General features: G+C 38.9%; 1 protein-coding gene across 2 annotated transcripts in view; it reads left to right on the forward strand.

The window, feature by feature from the left end:
- Nucleotides 1-5074: 5074 nt before the first annotated feature.
- The window catches only part of MED23 (mediator complex subunit 23), a 38022-nt gene continuing 26933 nt past the window's right edge, over nucleotides 5075-16163 (forward strand). Inside the window, exons 1-11 of one of the 2 annotated variants that reach the window (XM_030944615.1) lie at nucleotides 5075-5217; nucleotides 7902-7933; nucleotides 8038-8125; nucleotides 8919-9043; nucleotides 9184-9295; nucleotides 10080-10178; nucleotides 10721-10822; nucleotides 11771-11840; nucleotides 13443-13555; nucleotides 14720-14815; nucleotides 15355-15372. In XM_030944615.1, coding sequence (XP_030800475.1) covers nucleotides 5158-5217; nucleotides 7902-7933; nucleotides 8038-8125; nucleotides 8919-9043; nucleotides 9184-9295; nucleotides 10080-10178; nucleotides 10721-10822; nucleotides 11771-11840; nucleotides 13443-13555; nucleotides 14720-14815; nucleotides 15355-15372 — 915 coding nt within the window. In that variant the 5' untranslated portion in view covers nucleotides 5075-5157. The remainder of the gene's footprint in view (nucleotides 5218-7901; nucleotides 7934-8037; nucleotides 8126-8918; nucleotides 9044-9183; nucleotides 9296-10079; nucleotides 10179-10720; nucleotides 10823-11770; nucleotides 11841-13442; nucleotides 13556-14719; nucleotides 14816-15354; nucleotides 15373-16163) is intronic. The other variant, XM_030944617.1, reaches the window with a different exon arrangement.

Below are 16163 nucleotides of genomic sequence, written 5' to 3' on the forward strand. Positions count from 1 at the left end.
TTTGCTACTTTTACCCAATCATTGCTCTAACTTGACATATGTTATTGTTCTCATGATGAATTACAACATTCTAGAACATTTCTCACCAATAAAATCTGATTATGAAACTTAATAAATACTAACCAAGAACCCAAACTTTTCTGTTTCAAGATCAAGGGCCTCATATGTTAAAAATACTTATTTTCATCCCTACCAAAAGAAAATTTGCATAAAAAACCCAAACGATCCATATGATCAATACATAAGACTAAAAAAACAACAAGGAAGAAGGAAATAATTATCCTTTCTGCTCTCAATTACTAAATCATAACTTTGAGTGACCGTTCTGCGTACAGACTGACACTATACCAATGCAGAGTGAGGGTATGAAAAAACCCATTCCCCTATAGTTACACTGCAGTCCTCTGTTCATCTGACACTTTCAGGAAGAAGAAGGAGTTTTCAAAGAACACAGGCAGGACATCTTCCCCATATACATGTTAACAAGCATGTCAGGAAAATGGGGAGAGTAATTTCTGAATAGCACTGTGTTGTAGACACTTTCAATTTTCACTGCTAAGAAGCCACAAGTCTTCCAAGGCCATGAAGAACTAGACAGTCTCTACACTATGACACTAATTTGTCATCTATCTTCTAAAATGAATGACACTCACTCAGGAAAAAACATTTCAAAATTTAACCATTTTCTCATAAATGTTTCTTGTCACCCACAAGCATAAAATGGTTATTTTGCTGAAGGTGGTTTTGCTAGAGTAATATCACATTTACAATAATTATGAAAAGTGCATTGCTTTTTCTGTGTCTGGGTGAAGAGGGTCATTTCATTCTCACCCAAATGCTGCTCTTCTGCCTTGTTTAGTGAGGTGTGTGACTCTGTTACTCAGTACAGAGTCTCATAGTGGTTCATGCCTTGGTAGACACACCTGGGTGCAGTCGCTCCAGGGTTAATTAGCTGTACTGTTTCTCCTCCTGGACACTTAGCTCCCTTAGGCAAAGCAGGATGAACTTTGCTTAGGCCTGACCTGCCCCAGCACCCCTTGCTCCCATCTCCCGTCCCAATAACAAAATTCCTTGCCAAAGTGTGACTGTGATAAGTTAGTCAGGTCCTCAAGTGTGCCCTCCCCCATACACACCCCTCTCCTTTACAGTTGTGTCTGAAGGGAAATACGATTTGTAAGATAAGAATACCAAGCGAGAATGGTGCTAAGATAAGAACGCCCAGAGAGCATTCCAGGAGGAACTGTCTGGATGTTCCCATGATGATGAATTTCAGAAACAGGGAGGTGTAATGATTTCAACTGACTTTGGCACACATCAGCCTGCAAAAGTGTTTAAAATACTGCTGGAGACTGGGCCAACTGGGCAAACTGGTCTCCCAGGCTGCAGGCAGCTTCCAGGTAGATCCCTCTCCCCTGTAAGGAATGCCTCCAGGGGTACACCCAGCCCAAAGATGAGGAATACTCACTTTTGGGTAGGTGAGTAAAAGCACCAAAATCCAGTCAGATAAAGAGATAAAATCCTAAAGCAGCTCCACGGGTCCTTTGATGCTTTACCATTGTGCATTCTGCAAGGCCAAAGACTGTAAACCTGTACATTTCTAGCTAGTTATAATATATGCTGGTTATAGCACACTTATATATTATTACATGCTTATATTGTATACTGCTTTGGCAATATTTAGATGCTGTATTAGCAATAAATCTAACCATAATCATCTACATAATGTGTCATACTTCTTGTACCTGACCAAGAGCCTTCTTTCTACTACTCTTCTACATAAGGTAGGATCATAGGTAGTTCAGTTTTGTTACAATGAGATCTGGTTAGACAAGATGTTCATTCAGGACAGAAATCATAATTTGAACTTATTTGGGGGTTCAAGGCTATTACATGGCTGAGTGGTTCAATTTTAAAATTTGAAATTTGCTATGGTATTTGGGACAAGTTGTGAACCAGGACCTTAACTAGGATTAGACCAAGTCTGTCTACTAAATATGACCAGCTAGATTTAGGCTTGCATGCTAAGTGCTGTTTAGAATGTTTGTTGGCTAACAACTTAAAATCAAGGTAAAGTTGTATTAGGCACAAAGTAGTGAACAGTATGTTGGCACAGGTATGTATGTTGGTATTAGGATTGGATACGAATGGCTGTTAGCCCAGGAGTGTGACAGAGCAGTAAGGCAGAAAAAAAGAATAGTAGACTGGTCCTCAAAATAATAATAAAACATTATGATGAGTAAAACAACTCCTTTTTGGCTCAGTTACCAGTCCTCTTATGGGTCACTGTGGGAATAGATTAGGAGCTTCACACAGAATTTGAGTAGACACTTACCCTTTGCATTGTCATTTTAATAAAATATGAGGTGGTCTCTCCAGGATAGACAAGTACTGGATCTTGACAGGACACACATGGGCATGTCAGATTGTTGTGCAACACTCTTTAAATAAACATACGATGAAGAGTATAAAGAATAATTCTTACAGAATTGTTCTTAATTTCATGTTAAGACTGAGGGCAGCCCAATTCTAAGAGCAAGACAGGCAAGCACAAGCAGACCTTCAATTGCATCCCCTCCATTTTCAATGATCATCTGTTACATGTATATTTAGGTAAATAATGCACATGTAAGCATTATTTGTTTCCTAACCAGGTATTTCCCATTGCTGAAAAGAAAGCACTGACTTCACAGCATCCTGTGCCTGTTGGCTACAACACACATCTCAGCTAGCTGTGCAAGCACTGATGCCCCTTGTATCACTGTCTTCTGTTGTACTTCTTAAATTTACTTATAATATTTCTCATTGTTTATGTTATGTATTCTTCCAGGCCTATTTACACAAAAGCTGTTTACATTTAAAACAAGCAATTGTCTACCCAATTCCATTTAAGCGTTTCTCCCATGAGCACACTCTGCTATTTTCCACTCAAGACTGAAAATGTTAATTTTTCACTGCTCTGAGGCCTCTAGTTATCAGCTTGATAGTTGGTCAGACAGGGAGTTGATCAGCTTTATTTGCCTGTTGAAGACATAAGTTTGAACCCATTTACCAGCACTAGCTGGATGTTTGCAGCCAAACATCCACAGACGGCTCAGAAAATACAGTGTCAGCATCAAACACACACAAAATTTTAGAACTGTCTCAATTCAGCTTTTTACGTTTCTTTTTAGTATCAAAACATCTGCATATATATATATAATGCTGTTCTGCCAGATAGGAGGCTGTGGACAGGTGGAGGTCAGCCACATTTCCCAGGTAGCAAGTTATAGGACTAAAGGAAATGGCCTCAAGTAGCACCAGGGGAGGTTTAGATTCGTTATTGGGAAAAAAATTGTCACTGAGAGGGTATTTAGGCATTGAAACAGACTGCTCAAAAAGAAAGGGAAGCAGTGGAATCACCATCCCAGGGAGTGTTCAAAAAATGTGTAGATGTCGATCTTGGGGACATGGTTCGGTGATGGGCTTGGCAGTTGGATTAGATGTTCTTAGAGGTCTTTTCCCACCTTAATGATTCTGTGATTCTAATGTAATACTATTGTATCCTTTTTGAAATGTAACACTATTGCATTTTACTGTGTCCAGTTCTGTCAAGAGCTACATGGAGCTCCTGGAGTGGGTCCACTGGAGACCTAAGAGGATGACTGCGGGATTGGAGCCCCTCTCTTGCGAGGAAAAGCTGAGGGAGCCTTTTCAGCTTCAAGAAGAGATGACTGAGATGGGCCCTCATCAATGTCTATCAGTATCTGAAGGGAAGGTGCCACGAAGATGGAGCCAGGCTCTTCTCAGGGGTGCCAAGCAATAGGACAAGAGGCAATGGGCAGAAACTGATGCACGGGAAGTTCCAGCTGAACATAAGGAAGAACTTCTTTACTGTGTGGGTGACCAAGCACCAGAACAGGTTGTCCAGAAAGGTTGTGGAGTCTCCCTCACTGGAGATACTCAAGAACTGTCTGGATACAATCTTGTGCTGTCTGCTCTGGGAGGACCCTGCTTGAACAGGGGGCTGGAGCAGATGATCCTATGAAAAACACCAATCGCTTGTTTTTTAAAATTGTAAAAGTTTAATAATAATAAAATGGTTATAAAATAGTAATACAATTCGAGTAATAATAATTTGGACAATTTGAATTAGGACAATATGAGACAATAGAAACAAAGAGTTACAGATGTACCTTTTTCTGGGCAGCATAAGCCCCAAAAAAGGACACCCATTAACAAAGGATTAACCCTTAAAAACAATACTTGTTGCATATTCATACACCTCATACATGATGCATACATTCCATTCAAATACAGGATTCTGTCTGGTCATCGTCAACTTCTTCCTCTGAATCCTAACGGCGCCTTCGAGCCGGGAAGAAGTTCGTGTCTTCTGATAAGAAGGCAATAAATTCTTTTTCTCAGAAAGATTTAGGTGTCCTGTGGCTGCTATCTCGCTGCGAGTCCTTTCTTTAAAAAAGTATCCTATATAGCATCGTTTCTACTTTAACATTTTTTATAACCTAAAACTATATTTAACACACTACTTAAGAGAATTAAGACAGCATTACTTTCTGACACAACACATACAATATTCATTTTAATACTTGCGAAAAGCCAATCATAAGACACACATTTTTCACAATCCATGGTGATTCCTTCCAACCCGACCCATTCTGCAGTTCTGTGATTCTGTATTCCTGGATGTCTTTACATAAACGCATTTTCAGATTGTTCTGTGACTTACTACAGGAATGAATAACTCCACACTAATTACACCAAACTGGGGGCAACTAGAAATAGGGAGAGTTGTGGCTGGAGATCAGCCCTGCAGAGAGGGATCTCATCATAATCTAAGGGGGCCTTGCCGGAAGAACCAGAACCAGCATTTCGCCAAAATATTCTAAGAAAAGATTATTCAAAGAATGGACTATTTAAAAACCAAAGAAGCCTAGGCGAATATTTTTGTAAAATGAAAAACAAAACGAAGTGACTCCCAAGTTTTAAGACGCTGTTGCCTTCCCCCCGCTGCGGGCGGCGCCGCCCGGAACGGCCGGGCCGAGCAGCCGCTTCCCGGGGAGCGGGATCCGGCGCGGAGCTTCCGGCGGGGCCGGAGGAGGAGGCGTGGGCGCCGCCGCCTGCGCCTGACAAAGGGCCCGGCGGGGCCCGGCCGGCCCCATGGCGATCCCCATGGTGCCCATGGAGACGCAGCTGCAGAGCATCTTCGAGGAGGTGGTGGTGAGTCCGTCCCCGGAGCGCCGCCGCTGCCGCTGCCGGGGCCGCGTCCGGGTCCCTGCGGCCCGCAGTGCTCGCTCTGGGGTGGGCCGTCCTGACGGAGGTGAAAAGCCGATGGGAGAGGTGCTTTTGGTTTTCATGGCAGTGGAGCCCCGCCGCCATTCCCGGCCCTGTTTGGCGCTGTTCCCGGCGGCGGGGGAGCCGGGAGGGAAGGGCCCTTCAGGGGCCTGCCCTCTGCCCCCGCTGGGCTTCATAAGAAAGCTGGGACAGAGTAGGACTGGGGTGAAACAGTTTGCTTGGCCAATACCGAATTACAGAGCGCTGAGTTTGCTGTGAAATAAGCAGTTTAAGTAGTTTTGAAGGAGACTAGGAGAAGATGGATGTCCCCGACCCAGCATAATGGGATGAACTGATTGTGGGAATACTCACGCACGATGCTGCCTGCAAAACGAAGCACAGTTAGCCCAGAGGCCTCCTCCATTTTCCATATGACATTCCTTCCAACAGTTAAACCAGCTCTGCTGCCTATCCATGGATGCATTCAAGGCCCTAGAACGGCTCACAGTACTCGATGTGTGGCTGTGCCAAAGCTGAGTGCAGCAGGATAATCACCTCTTTTGTCAGAATAGTTGAACAGAGGGTTTGATGCATCCCAGGATGAGGTTTGCCCTCCTGGCTGCCCAGGCTCTCCCTGCTGGCTCACACTGAGCTGCTGCTGACCAGCACTCCCAGATCCATTTCTGCAGGGCTGGTCTGCAGCCACTCCTCTCCCAGTTTATACTGGTGCCCAGCATTACTCTGTCCCAGGTACAGAATCTGGCATTTGCTAAGTTTTATGCCACTGACTGCTCAGTGCTCCAGTCTATCCACATCCTTTTGCAAGGCCTCTCATCCCTCAAGAGAGTCAACAGCACCTGTCAGTTTAGTAACGTCAGGAGATTTGCTAATGGTGCATTTACCTCTTGCACCATTATATTAAATACACTGAACTCTAGAACTGAGCCCAGAGGAATACCACTGGTGACCCATCACCAGCCAGATGAAGCCCCACTGACTGCACCCATTTGAGCTCTGGCCTCCAGCCACTTCTTCACCCAGCACACTGTGAACCTGCTTATCCCACAGTTCAAAACTTGTCCAGAAGGTTACTGTGAGGGGTAGTATTAAAAGCATAATCCAGAAGAAGTACTTCCACTGCCTTCTCTTTGTCCTCTCTAGGTGGGTGACCTTATGATAGAAAGATATTAAATTTCTTAAAGAGGACTTGCCCTTTGTGAAGCCAAGTCAGTGAGTCATGAATCGCGCTTGTGTGGAGCACAAATGAATGAGCTTCTTGGTAGATACAAGACATTCACAGTTGGAAACACTGGGCTGACAGGAGCTGATCCTGAATGGGAGCCTGACTGACATTTCAGACCAAAAATAAGCTGATTGAAATGTCTGAAGTGGAAAGAATCTGTAGGTCTCAGAGCAATTGAAAATTATTTCCATGTGATGAATTTCAACCTTCATGTTTTAAGTTGGCATTATAAAATGCATGATGTACTTTTCTTTGTGTGGTGTTTAGTTGCTTGTAGCATATTAATTGTCTACACATGACTGATTTCTCATTTTGGCATTGCCATTCAGATTGTTTTTGCATTTTTAACATTGTCATTTGCCTGTGTTGTCACACTACCTGTTTTTATGCACTGTTATTTGCCTAAAAATCATAAGGAACATCAACAAAATAGTCCCTGAGAGAATTTCTCTGTATTTTTGGAGTCATAACTGATAAAATAGCAATTTACTGCTTTCCCTGCTGCTGGTATGGACTTGGTGGACAGCAGCAAACCTTACCTTGCTTTCTGTGCAGATTAGATGAGTGTCAGCTTCTGCTTTGCTTCTTGAGTAGCAGTGACAGATAATTCTGGGCCAAATGATGGAAAAGGAGCAGCAACAAATTGATTTTGTTACATGCTTTTATGTCAGTAATCTGCTAATGGAAATACATAATGGTCAGTGATAGATCACACCTGAGTATAATATTAAATTCTTACAAAAGGTAGGAAAACTTTTAGGATAATATTTTCCAGAACCTATTTGCTGAAGTTTTAGAATAATGATGTAGAAGCCTTTGAGCAAAATGAAGTTGAAAAAGGAGAGGAAGGGGATAAAGCAAAGTCTTACAGGAGATAAATTGAATATTCATGTTTAGTTTTTTTACCTCATACAAGACCATTGCATTATTCAATAAAATTTAAAAAGCAATGGATCTAAATTTGGATGAGGAGGTAATTGTATTTAGTTGATTTGTGTAACTGAGTGTCACAGAACATGAGGGGCAAAAACTTAATGGAATTCAAAAATACTAATTTTTTAAATGATGAGAAGGGAGCTGTACTAATACAATCAAACAACTTTGAGAAGTGAATTAATCTCTAGGTAGTTAGAAGACAAAAAAAAACCCAACCAAAAAAACAACCCATAACAAAGAAACAAAGCCTTAATCTGGACCCACAACTTTTATATGTCTGTGAAAACAAAGCAATCTCATCTTTGGAGTAGTGTGATTTAGCAGAAGACACCTGTTGTTCTCTGGTACAGTCCCATAACAGTGTGACTTTGTCTTTTGTACTTCATCCTGGGGCCATTATAGTCGTAGAAAACCTTCTAACAATAGCTCACTTGGGGTTTTTCTCTTACAGAAAACAGAAGTAATTGAAGAAGCTTTTCCTGGGTGAGTGTAATACTGCTTTATTTGTGGAAGGTTTTATGTGTAAATGTAATTTTCTACTTGTTTCACTGGGTACTGCTAATAACTGATGTTCTTGTTTGCATTAGCATGTTTATGGACACTCCTGAAGATGAGAGAACTAAACTGATCAGCTGCCTCGGAGCTTTTAGACAGTTCTGGAGCAGTCTTTCCCAGGTTAACATTTGATTTGTTACTTATGTCTTTATACTCTATATACTTTTTTAATATAAAGGTACCTTTTCTAGTAGACAAACACTTAAGCTGTAAGGTCTGCATCCAGTCATTCAGAATCTGGTTTCAGACATGGCATAGTAAAGAATATAGGAAGACTTTGCAAGGAAAAAAAAGGTAATTTTGAGATTTGTAAGGTTAAATAGTTGTTCAGCAGAGGTTGGTGTGCAGTGCAAGTAAAAATAAGCAAATAGAAGTGTAACAGTAAAGAAATAAAGAATAAAAGGTCATTTGTTACAGAATTTTTGATAGAAGTGAATAAGTAGGTAAAAGAGGAAATAAATAAAATAAGATGGTTAAGAAGTTAAGAAATCACCTTTCAAAAGCTAGATACCTTCAGACACTGCTCCATAATTGGAGGCCTATTCATCTTTATTTTCAGTGAATTTGATTATAACTGTGAAAGGGAAAAAATAATGTAGAACAGTTCTACTTTACTTTAGTCTGTGCTAACTTGTGAAAACAAAAGTTGACTATAGAAATCAGTGGTTAAGCTAGGAAATGTTTCCTCTACTGGACAACTGACCTCAACTTCTGTTGGACAAGTGAGCTTCATCAAAATAAGATGGAAAGACTTGTAGGAAAAACTATAGATTTGGCAACTGGATCACTTCTACTGATTTATAGTCCTGTTCTTGTGTTAGTTTCATTTCTTCATGGGAGGATACTGTATGAATTTTATAGTTTGTTTCACTACCAGTAAATACATTCTTTCTCCCCTCTGTTGTTTTTTCAGGAGTCCCATGAACAGTGTGTCCAGTGGATTGTAAGATTCATACATAGCCAACATAGTCCTAAAAGAATTTCTTTTCTTTATGACTGCCTAGCAATGGCAGTAGAAACTGGACTTTTGCCACCCAGGTGAGCCATGTTGGAGTAGTTTATTAGCTACATGGAAGATGATATTTTGGAGGTATTTTTGCAATGACATTGTACAGTTACTGCTGGAAAACATGTGCTTATTATCTGCCATTGATTCTTGCGTTGTCATCTTCTGCTAGGATGGTGTGTGAATCTCTGATAAACTCCGATACACTCGAGTGGGAAAGGACTCAGCTGTGGGCATTAACATTCAAATTGGTTCGGAAGATTATTGGAGGTGTAGACTACAAGGTATCTTCCACTCATTCCTTTCTCTTTGCAAAGACATGTTATTTGCTACCTTTGTTTTTATGATTTTATCTAAGAGACATCCAATTTTACAAAGTCTGCTTTTCTTACAAAAGGAAATTCAGTAAGCACTTTTAATGCTTTTTGAACTTTACCCTAAGAGATAATTTTGTGTTTACAGTGTAACTCTTCAAACACTTTTCTGTTACAGTCCCTTTCCTCCATTTTCAGTTACAAGCTAAATAACCCTAATGCAGTTGCAGAAGTGGTAAACACTGGAAAATAAAAACTATCAAGCATTAAGGCTGGAATGCTATCATCTGCTTTACCTCTGTTGCTACACAGCAGAAAAGCTCCTGAAAGCTGAGTCCTGGGCATGGTACAGCTCCAACAGAAGGAGTAGGAGACCATGCGTGTCTTGCAGAGAATCACCTCGCTGCATTGTTGATGATGTTAGAGCAGAAAACACAAAATACAACACTGTGCTCTGGTCAGGCTGCAAAAGGCTTTGTAGGTTGGATGTCTCTGGATGCACATCAAAATACCAACAGTTACTTTCTCTTCTGGAACATCCTAAGACCGAGACATTCCATAAGGAATTTAATGTAATTAGTGTTAAATTTTAATGTATTCAGTATTAATAGTCTCAGTAGCAGTTTGTCTTCTGACACTTAACAGCAAGAACTAATTTTTCTGTCAAAATATTGTCTGAGCATATTGATTGTGTAATCTTTCTGCCAGAAATAAAGAATATCTAGGAACATTAATTTCATGTGCTTTCTTTCAGGGTGTGCGTGATCTGCTGAAAGTCATCCTAGAGAAAATCCTAACAATTCCAAACACTGTGAGCTCAGCTGTTGTACAGCAACTTTTAGCAGCAAGAGAGGTAACTATATGGATTTTATACTGCTATAGAGGAAGATAGGCCTCATTCTCTTGTTACTAGTGAGTTTCTGATGGTTGGGATAGCTCTGGTTGTTGGTATAGTTCAACAGGAAAGTCTTACTCTGTGTTCAAATTCTTTACTGCAATTGCAGTTTATGCAGTAAGCAAAGTGCTTTTGTGGGATATTGTAAGTGATAAAATCTCTAATAAGAGAGTCAGGGCCAGTATTTGACTTGCCTAAGGTAAGATGTATAGGATATAATAACAATTAATAGTTTTTCCTTAGTGGATAAAAATAGTATTTTTTTTCTGTACTTTATGGGCAGACATAGAGGCGTGGTCTTAAGACTCAAACAGTCTAACTTATGCTTGTACAATTAAAAACAGGTTTAAGAATTATTGAAGTATTGCTATCAGAATACAACGTGAGAACAAGTATTTTCTTGTATCTGTTTCAGTGGGCTGTCTCAGACTATTAGACAGATTACACATTCATTTACCCTATTCAGGGTCTTTTACACTGATGTATTTTTTTATTTCTAGGTGGTAGCCTACATCTTGGAAAGAAATGCTTGTTTGCTGCCTGCCTACTTTGCAGTCACAGAAATCAGAAAACTATATCCTGAAGGAAAACTTCCCCACTGGGTAATATGATATACAATAATGTACCCTGGAATTTTGTTGCACACAGCACCTATATTTTGAAACAAAGTTCGTGTGAAAATTTAAAATCTGCAGATTTTCTTCAAAAGCTTTGTGTTTAGTCATATAAATGAAGATACAGGCTTGATGTGATTGCAGCAGCAGCTCCCTGTGCTCTTGCATGAAACATATGACATAATTTTGACCTATGGTCTGATATTCAAAACTTTTGAGGAACTGAGTTGTTGTTGTTGAATAGGTTTGCAAATGCAGGTCATGCATACCTACCACTGTGTGCTTTCTCTATAGCTTCAGGATAAGAAAAATCACTTAAAATAACTGACCAGGGTTTTCTGTTTAAACTCAGTTATGCAGAGATATATGGGGCTCTGGTGGAATGAAAATTGTTGTTTCCAAAAAATAACATAATATTGATCCAGTGTTTAATTTTGCATTCTGTTAAGATATCTACGTGTTTGGAAAAGGGTAAAATCCCAACTCCCCTGTATTACTGGGAAAATTGTTACTGTCTTTTGAGAGAAGATTTAAAGTAGATTGTACTAATTGGGGCCATTTTTCTATGTGGAATTGTTATTCAGCGACAGAGATTTGTTATGAACAGAAATTATAGTTTATTTTAAATAATCTATTTCTAAGTGTTATGCATTCAAATAACATAGTTTGCATAGGAGACACTTCTTATATAAACTCCCGCTTGAGTGCAAACGGGGAAGAGTGCTTCCTGCGCCTCCTTTCTAATGCCACAGTTTTCATTTTGTAGTTTTATGTTCCAGATGATTTTTCCAACTGTTTGAAATAGGAAGCTAGTTATTTTAGTCAGTTTCTGCATATTTTATTAAAATCCATACATGTGTATATTTTTAAATCTTAAACATTCCTTATCAATGTCTGGAACTCAAGCCCTAATTTTTTTCTCCTCTTCTCACCCAGTTACTAGGTAATTTAGTATCAGATTTTGTGGATACCTTCAGACCTACAGCAAGAATAAATTCTATTTGTGGTAAGGCAATGACTTAATGAATGACTTTAAAATGAATTAATTTATTTTGAACTATTTTTTTCTTAGAACCTCCTGGGACCTGTGTCAGCTAAGCAAAATAATTCAGATCTTATGTTTCAGCTAGTACCTCTGCCCTTGTCAGTTTGTTCTCAGACTTGGTTCCTTTCAGTTTTTGTTTTGATGGGGAGAATTCACTGATGAGATCAAAATAATTCTTTGCTCCCTGCTGGTAGTGGAAGTGTGCTAGTTGTTACGTAGTCGTATGATTTGTAACTATGGGTCACTAGTAGAGTAGGGAAATTGTAGGTTTTCTGTGCCCAAGTTAATACATATCCACTGGGATGTTAGTCTTGAAATGTTTTTACTTCAGTTTCCATTGGAGCTTTTGTAGCTGCTCAGCCTCTTCTCTGTTGTTGCAGGCTTCAGGGTGAACATTTCCTAGTTCAGATGGGTACTCATTCTACTTTTCTGTGAAAGAAATGCTCATATTCATTTATTGTTAGAAATCTGGTGATCAAAATTTGGCTTTGTTTTAATATGATTCCTGCTACATTTTTCTTCAAAAGATAAAAATGTCTTCTGTTTGCTTTGAGTAGTTTAATAAGAGCTGCATTAGTTCTGAGCAAGGTTTATTGTGACGGAGCTTCTTTAGTGCAGAGATTAAAAATGTAAATTCATCTGTAATGCTCCCAAAGCATTTCATTTCAGAAGCATCAGAAGTGTTGGAAGTGTGGCATAGCTTTTATTTATATGGCTGACAGGAATCACATTTTATTTTTCCAAGTGGTGTATGTGTAAATGACCTGTATAGACAAAATTGAAGGGAAGAAATAAATATTTATTTACTTCTTGTTTTATCTGATAATAATATGGCCAGTTTGGATAATAGAAGTCATGGAATTTCAGCTGGAGAGAGGTCAAAATTGAGGCACCTAAATTTACATGCTGATATACAGGTTTGCTTGGGGCTTAGTTCAGATGCTTATGTTTAAGCAACTAAAGTAAAGGCTACTTGTCTAATCTACACTGACTAACAAGTGTAAATTCAGCCTTACATTACAAGTGTAAATTCATACCAAACACGCTTCCTGTGTTCTGGTCTCACTAGGCTATGCTGACTGAATTAACTGGATCTTCATTGATTTTAATTGGAATACACACACTTGTGTTTGACTGCTTTACGGAACACAATCTTGCCCACAGGGTCAGTGAAGGGAAATTGAAAGACTAGATTGTGCTTAGGTTTATAAGGCTATTTCCTTTGTGTAAAGGGTCAGTCTGTCAAAATCAAATCCCTAGGTCAAGCAGTGGCAGGGGAACAATATTCTGGTAATATCTAAGGGTATTTATAGATTGATATTTGCAAAGACTTATTTTGGAGGTACCCAATGTGAATAAATGGGGACTTTACTACGTAGATATTTTATTAGTTGAAAGTTGGTTAGAAAAATAAAATCAGTTTGAAGCAATCCTTCTCGTAAAACCTCTAAACAGTAGAAATTTAAGGAGACCATAAAAGTGCCCAAGGTCAGTTTTTGCATCGAAGTGATTAGGCAATGGGCCAGTTTCACTGGTTGAGAATTTATGTTTCGTTGCATATAGGTCGCTGCAGTCTCCTTCCTGTGGTAAATAACTCTGGTGCCATGTGTAACTCATGGAAGCTGGATCCTACAACCCTCCGTTTTCCTTTGAAAGGTCTCTTACCATATGATAAGGTACGCCTTATTAAACTTGTTAGACCTGTTATATTCAGTAAAGCAAAATTTCTATGTCATTAAAGCGGGGAAAAATTTCAACTGTGAATATCTCTTCCAATTAGGCTAACTTTGAAGGTGGAGATGTTTTATATTTCAGTGATTTCTAGCTATATACAGAGGACTTGGAAAATAGTGTTTGGTATAACTGCTGTCTGGGTTGTTGAAGAACATGAGACATAATTTCATGTTCTTTGTGGGTGTGTGCATGTGAGAGAGCAAGTAAGAGCAAAGAATTGATTGGAAAATTGGCTAGATGGAAGAGAATGGGAAAGTAATTTCTTCTTTTCTGTGCTCTTCATTATTGCACAGGAAAGATAATTTACAATTCAAACTTAAAGTTTGCATATTTAAACTTAAAACTCTGAATGTGAAGTAGTGGTATATTGAAAGAATTTAAAGGATCAGGACAAAAGTCCATGTTGTCCTGCATCCCATTCCCCATACCCTAGATGTCTGAGAAAGGAAATCCAGGATGTCTAGTGCCATGTATAGTGCTCACAATCCACAGCCATTATAATTTTGTGTGTTTCCTGACAGAGATGTGGTTTCTATGTGTTTAGTAAACCTTCATCTCCCAAATACTTGTTCAGACTCTTCTTGAGCCCCTGTAAGCTTTTAGTATCCTCAATATTCCTTTGACAAGTAGTGTCACATTTCAGCTTCATGTTGCATGAGGAATCAGCGCCTTCGGTTTGTTTTGAACCCAACTCCAGATAACGTTTTTATTTAAAGTGATTCAGGCTGTGGGAAGATGCAGTGAGCAGTTGTTTCATATCCGATTTCTTCACATCGGTCCTGATTTTTATGCATTTTGGTGCATTTTCTCAGTTGTCTTACCTTGTTTCCTTTGAGTTCAAGGCTGTTCCAAGGCTGTACCATCCTTCTCTTTGGTGAAGAATGTTCTTCTACTTGGACCTCATAAAATCTGCCACTTCTTAAGAACTATGATTACTCCTCATTTCTTTTAGTTTCCAGAGAGCAAGACAATTTCCCAGATAATACATACCTGCATAAATTAAATATTCATTCTTACATTGTTTATTCAGTTAAATGTAAGCTCAGTATTAAACACAATTTTGAGGCAATATATGTTTGTATGTGATTCATTGTTTCTTTTTCAAGGATCTGTTTGAGCCACAGACTGCTTTGTTGAGATATGTGCTGGAGCAACCGTATTCAAGGGATATGGTCTGCAATATGCTAGGTCTGAATAAGCAGGTACTGTACTGTGCTGTAACATGTGATTTAATTCTGCATAGAATCTGCACTATTCTTTTTCTCTTTTCTTTGCTATAGCTAACTAAGCAAAACAGTTTTAGGTACAAGAGTGATTTTTTTTTTTTATGAGATCATATTAGGTTAATTGGACACTGTTATTCCTATCATTTGTATATTGATTTACGAATGTTAAATTGAAAAGTAGAGATTTAAAATATGATTTTTTTTTGCATTGCTTTTTTTTCCTATAAGGCCAGCCTCAAGTACACCTTTGACAGACAGTAGGAGACTGGTTGTTGTTCGTTGGTTTTTAAAGCATTGTTGTACTCTGTTGTATTGGAATGTTATAGTACTAGAATAGTTGGAAGCTGGGGTTTGTTTTGTTACTTTTTTTTTTTTGAAACTTTAGAATGGGGGGGGCTTAGTCTGACTTGGGGATCCTTGAGGCTGGCCTCATAGTCACTGTTTTGTCTTTTCTTTTTTTCTTCCTTTATTTTTGTTCTGTCCTGTCTTGTCCTGCCCATCCTCCAATGCTCTAGACCTTGAACATTGCTCAGGTATGTTCACAACCTTACTGTTGTATTGTGACTAACGATACGCTGGCCGCTTTGTAGCCACTGATTCCAGGTAGAGAATACATGTACAGTCAGGGCTTGAAATTGGCAGGACCATTAGTCAAGGGCAAATTTTCACTACAATTTTCTAGAGATACAAGGGATATAGCATAAAGCTGACAGTCAGTGGTCCTTTGATACTAACATTTTTTCTTGGAATGGACTGCTACCAGTCGTAACTTACCAGTTATAACTTCCCTTGCCAGTCATAACTTCAGCTTTGCTGGAATTTTCAGATGAGGAGAGATTTTTAGTTCAAAATTTCTTTCCTTAATCCGGTGGAAAAAAACATCCACTGGACTTAATTGTAAAAATATAAGGCTGTAAATACATAATTTAAAAAAAGAAAGGTTTACTAGTGGAATTTTCTTATCATTAGGAAGCTTCTGTAAAGAACTTCCCAACAGGCAATTAGAATATTCTCCAATCTAGGTGAAAGAAGAATAGTGCAGAATACTGCACAAAAAGTAGTTCCTTAAAATTTTGACTTCTTGTTTAAATGAGTAAACACCTGAGCAAGTCAACCAAGTGGACTTCTGCTTGAAATTTTAAATTATGGGTGTTATAGTTTATCCCTCATTACACTAATAATTGCCACACCTACTTTAAAAAAGCAGTGTTTTAAGATTTATAAAATAGCGTTGCTGTTTGCAATACTATAGTGAAGGTTGTGTCAGTGTTTCCATTTAAGAAACTTTTTTCAGGTTTGTAACTTGACTATAAAATTTACATGA

The sequence above is a fragment of the Camarhynchus parvulus genome, chromosome 3 (genome assembly GCF_901933205.1).
Source record: "Camarhynchus parvulus chromosome 3, STF_HiC, whole genome shotgun sequence".
NCBI classification, from domain to species: domain Eukaryota; kingdom Metazoa; phylum Chordata; class Aves; order Passeriformes; family Thraupidae; genus Camarhynchus; species Camarhynchus parvulus.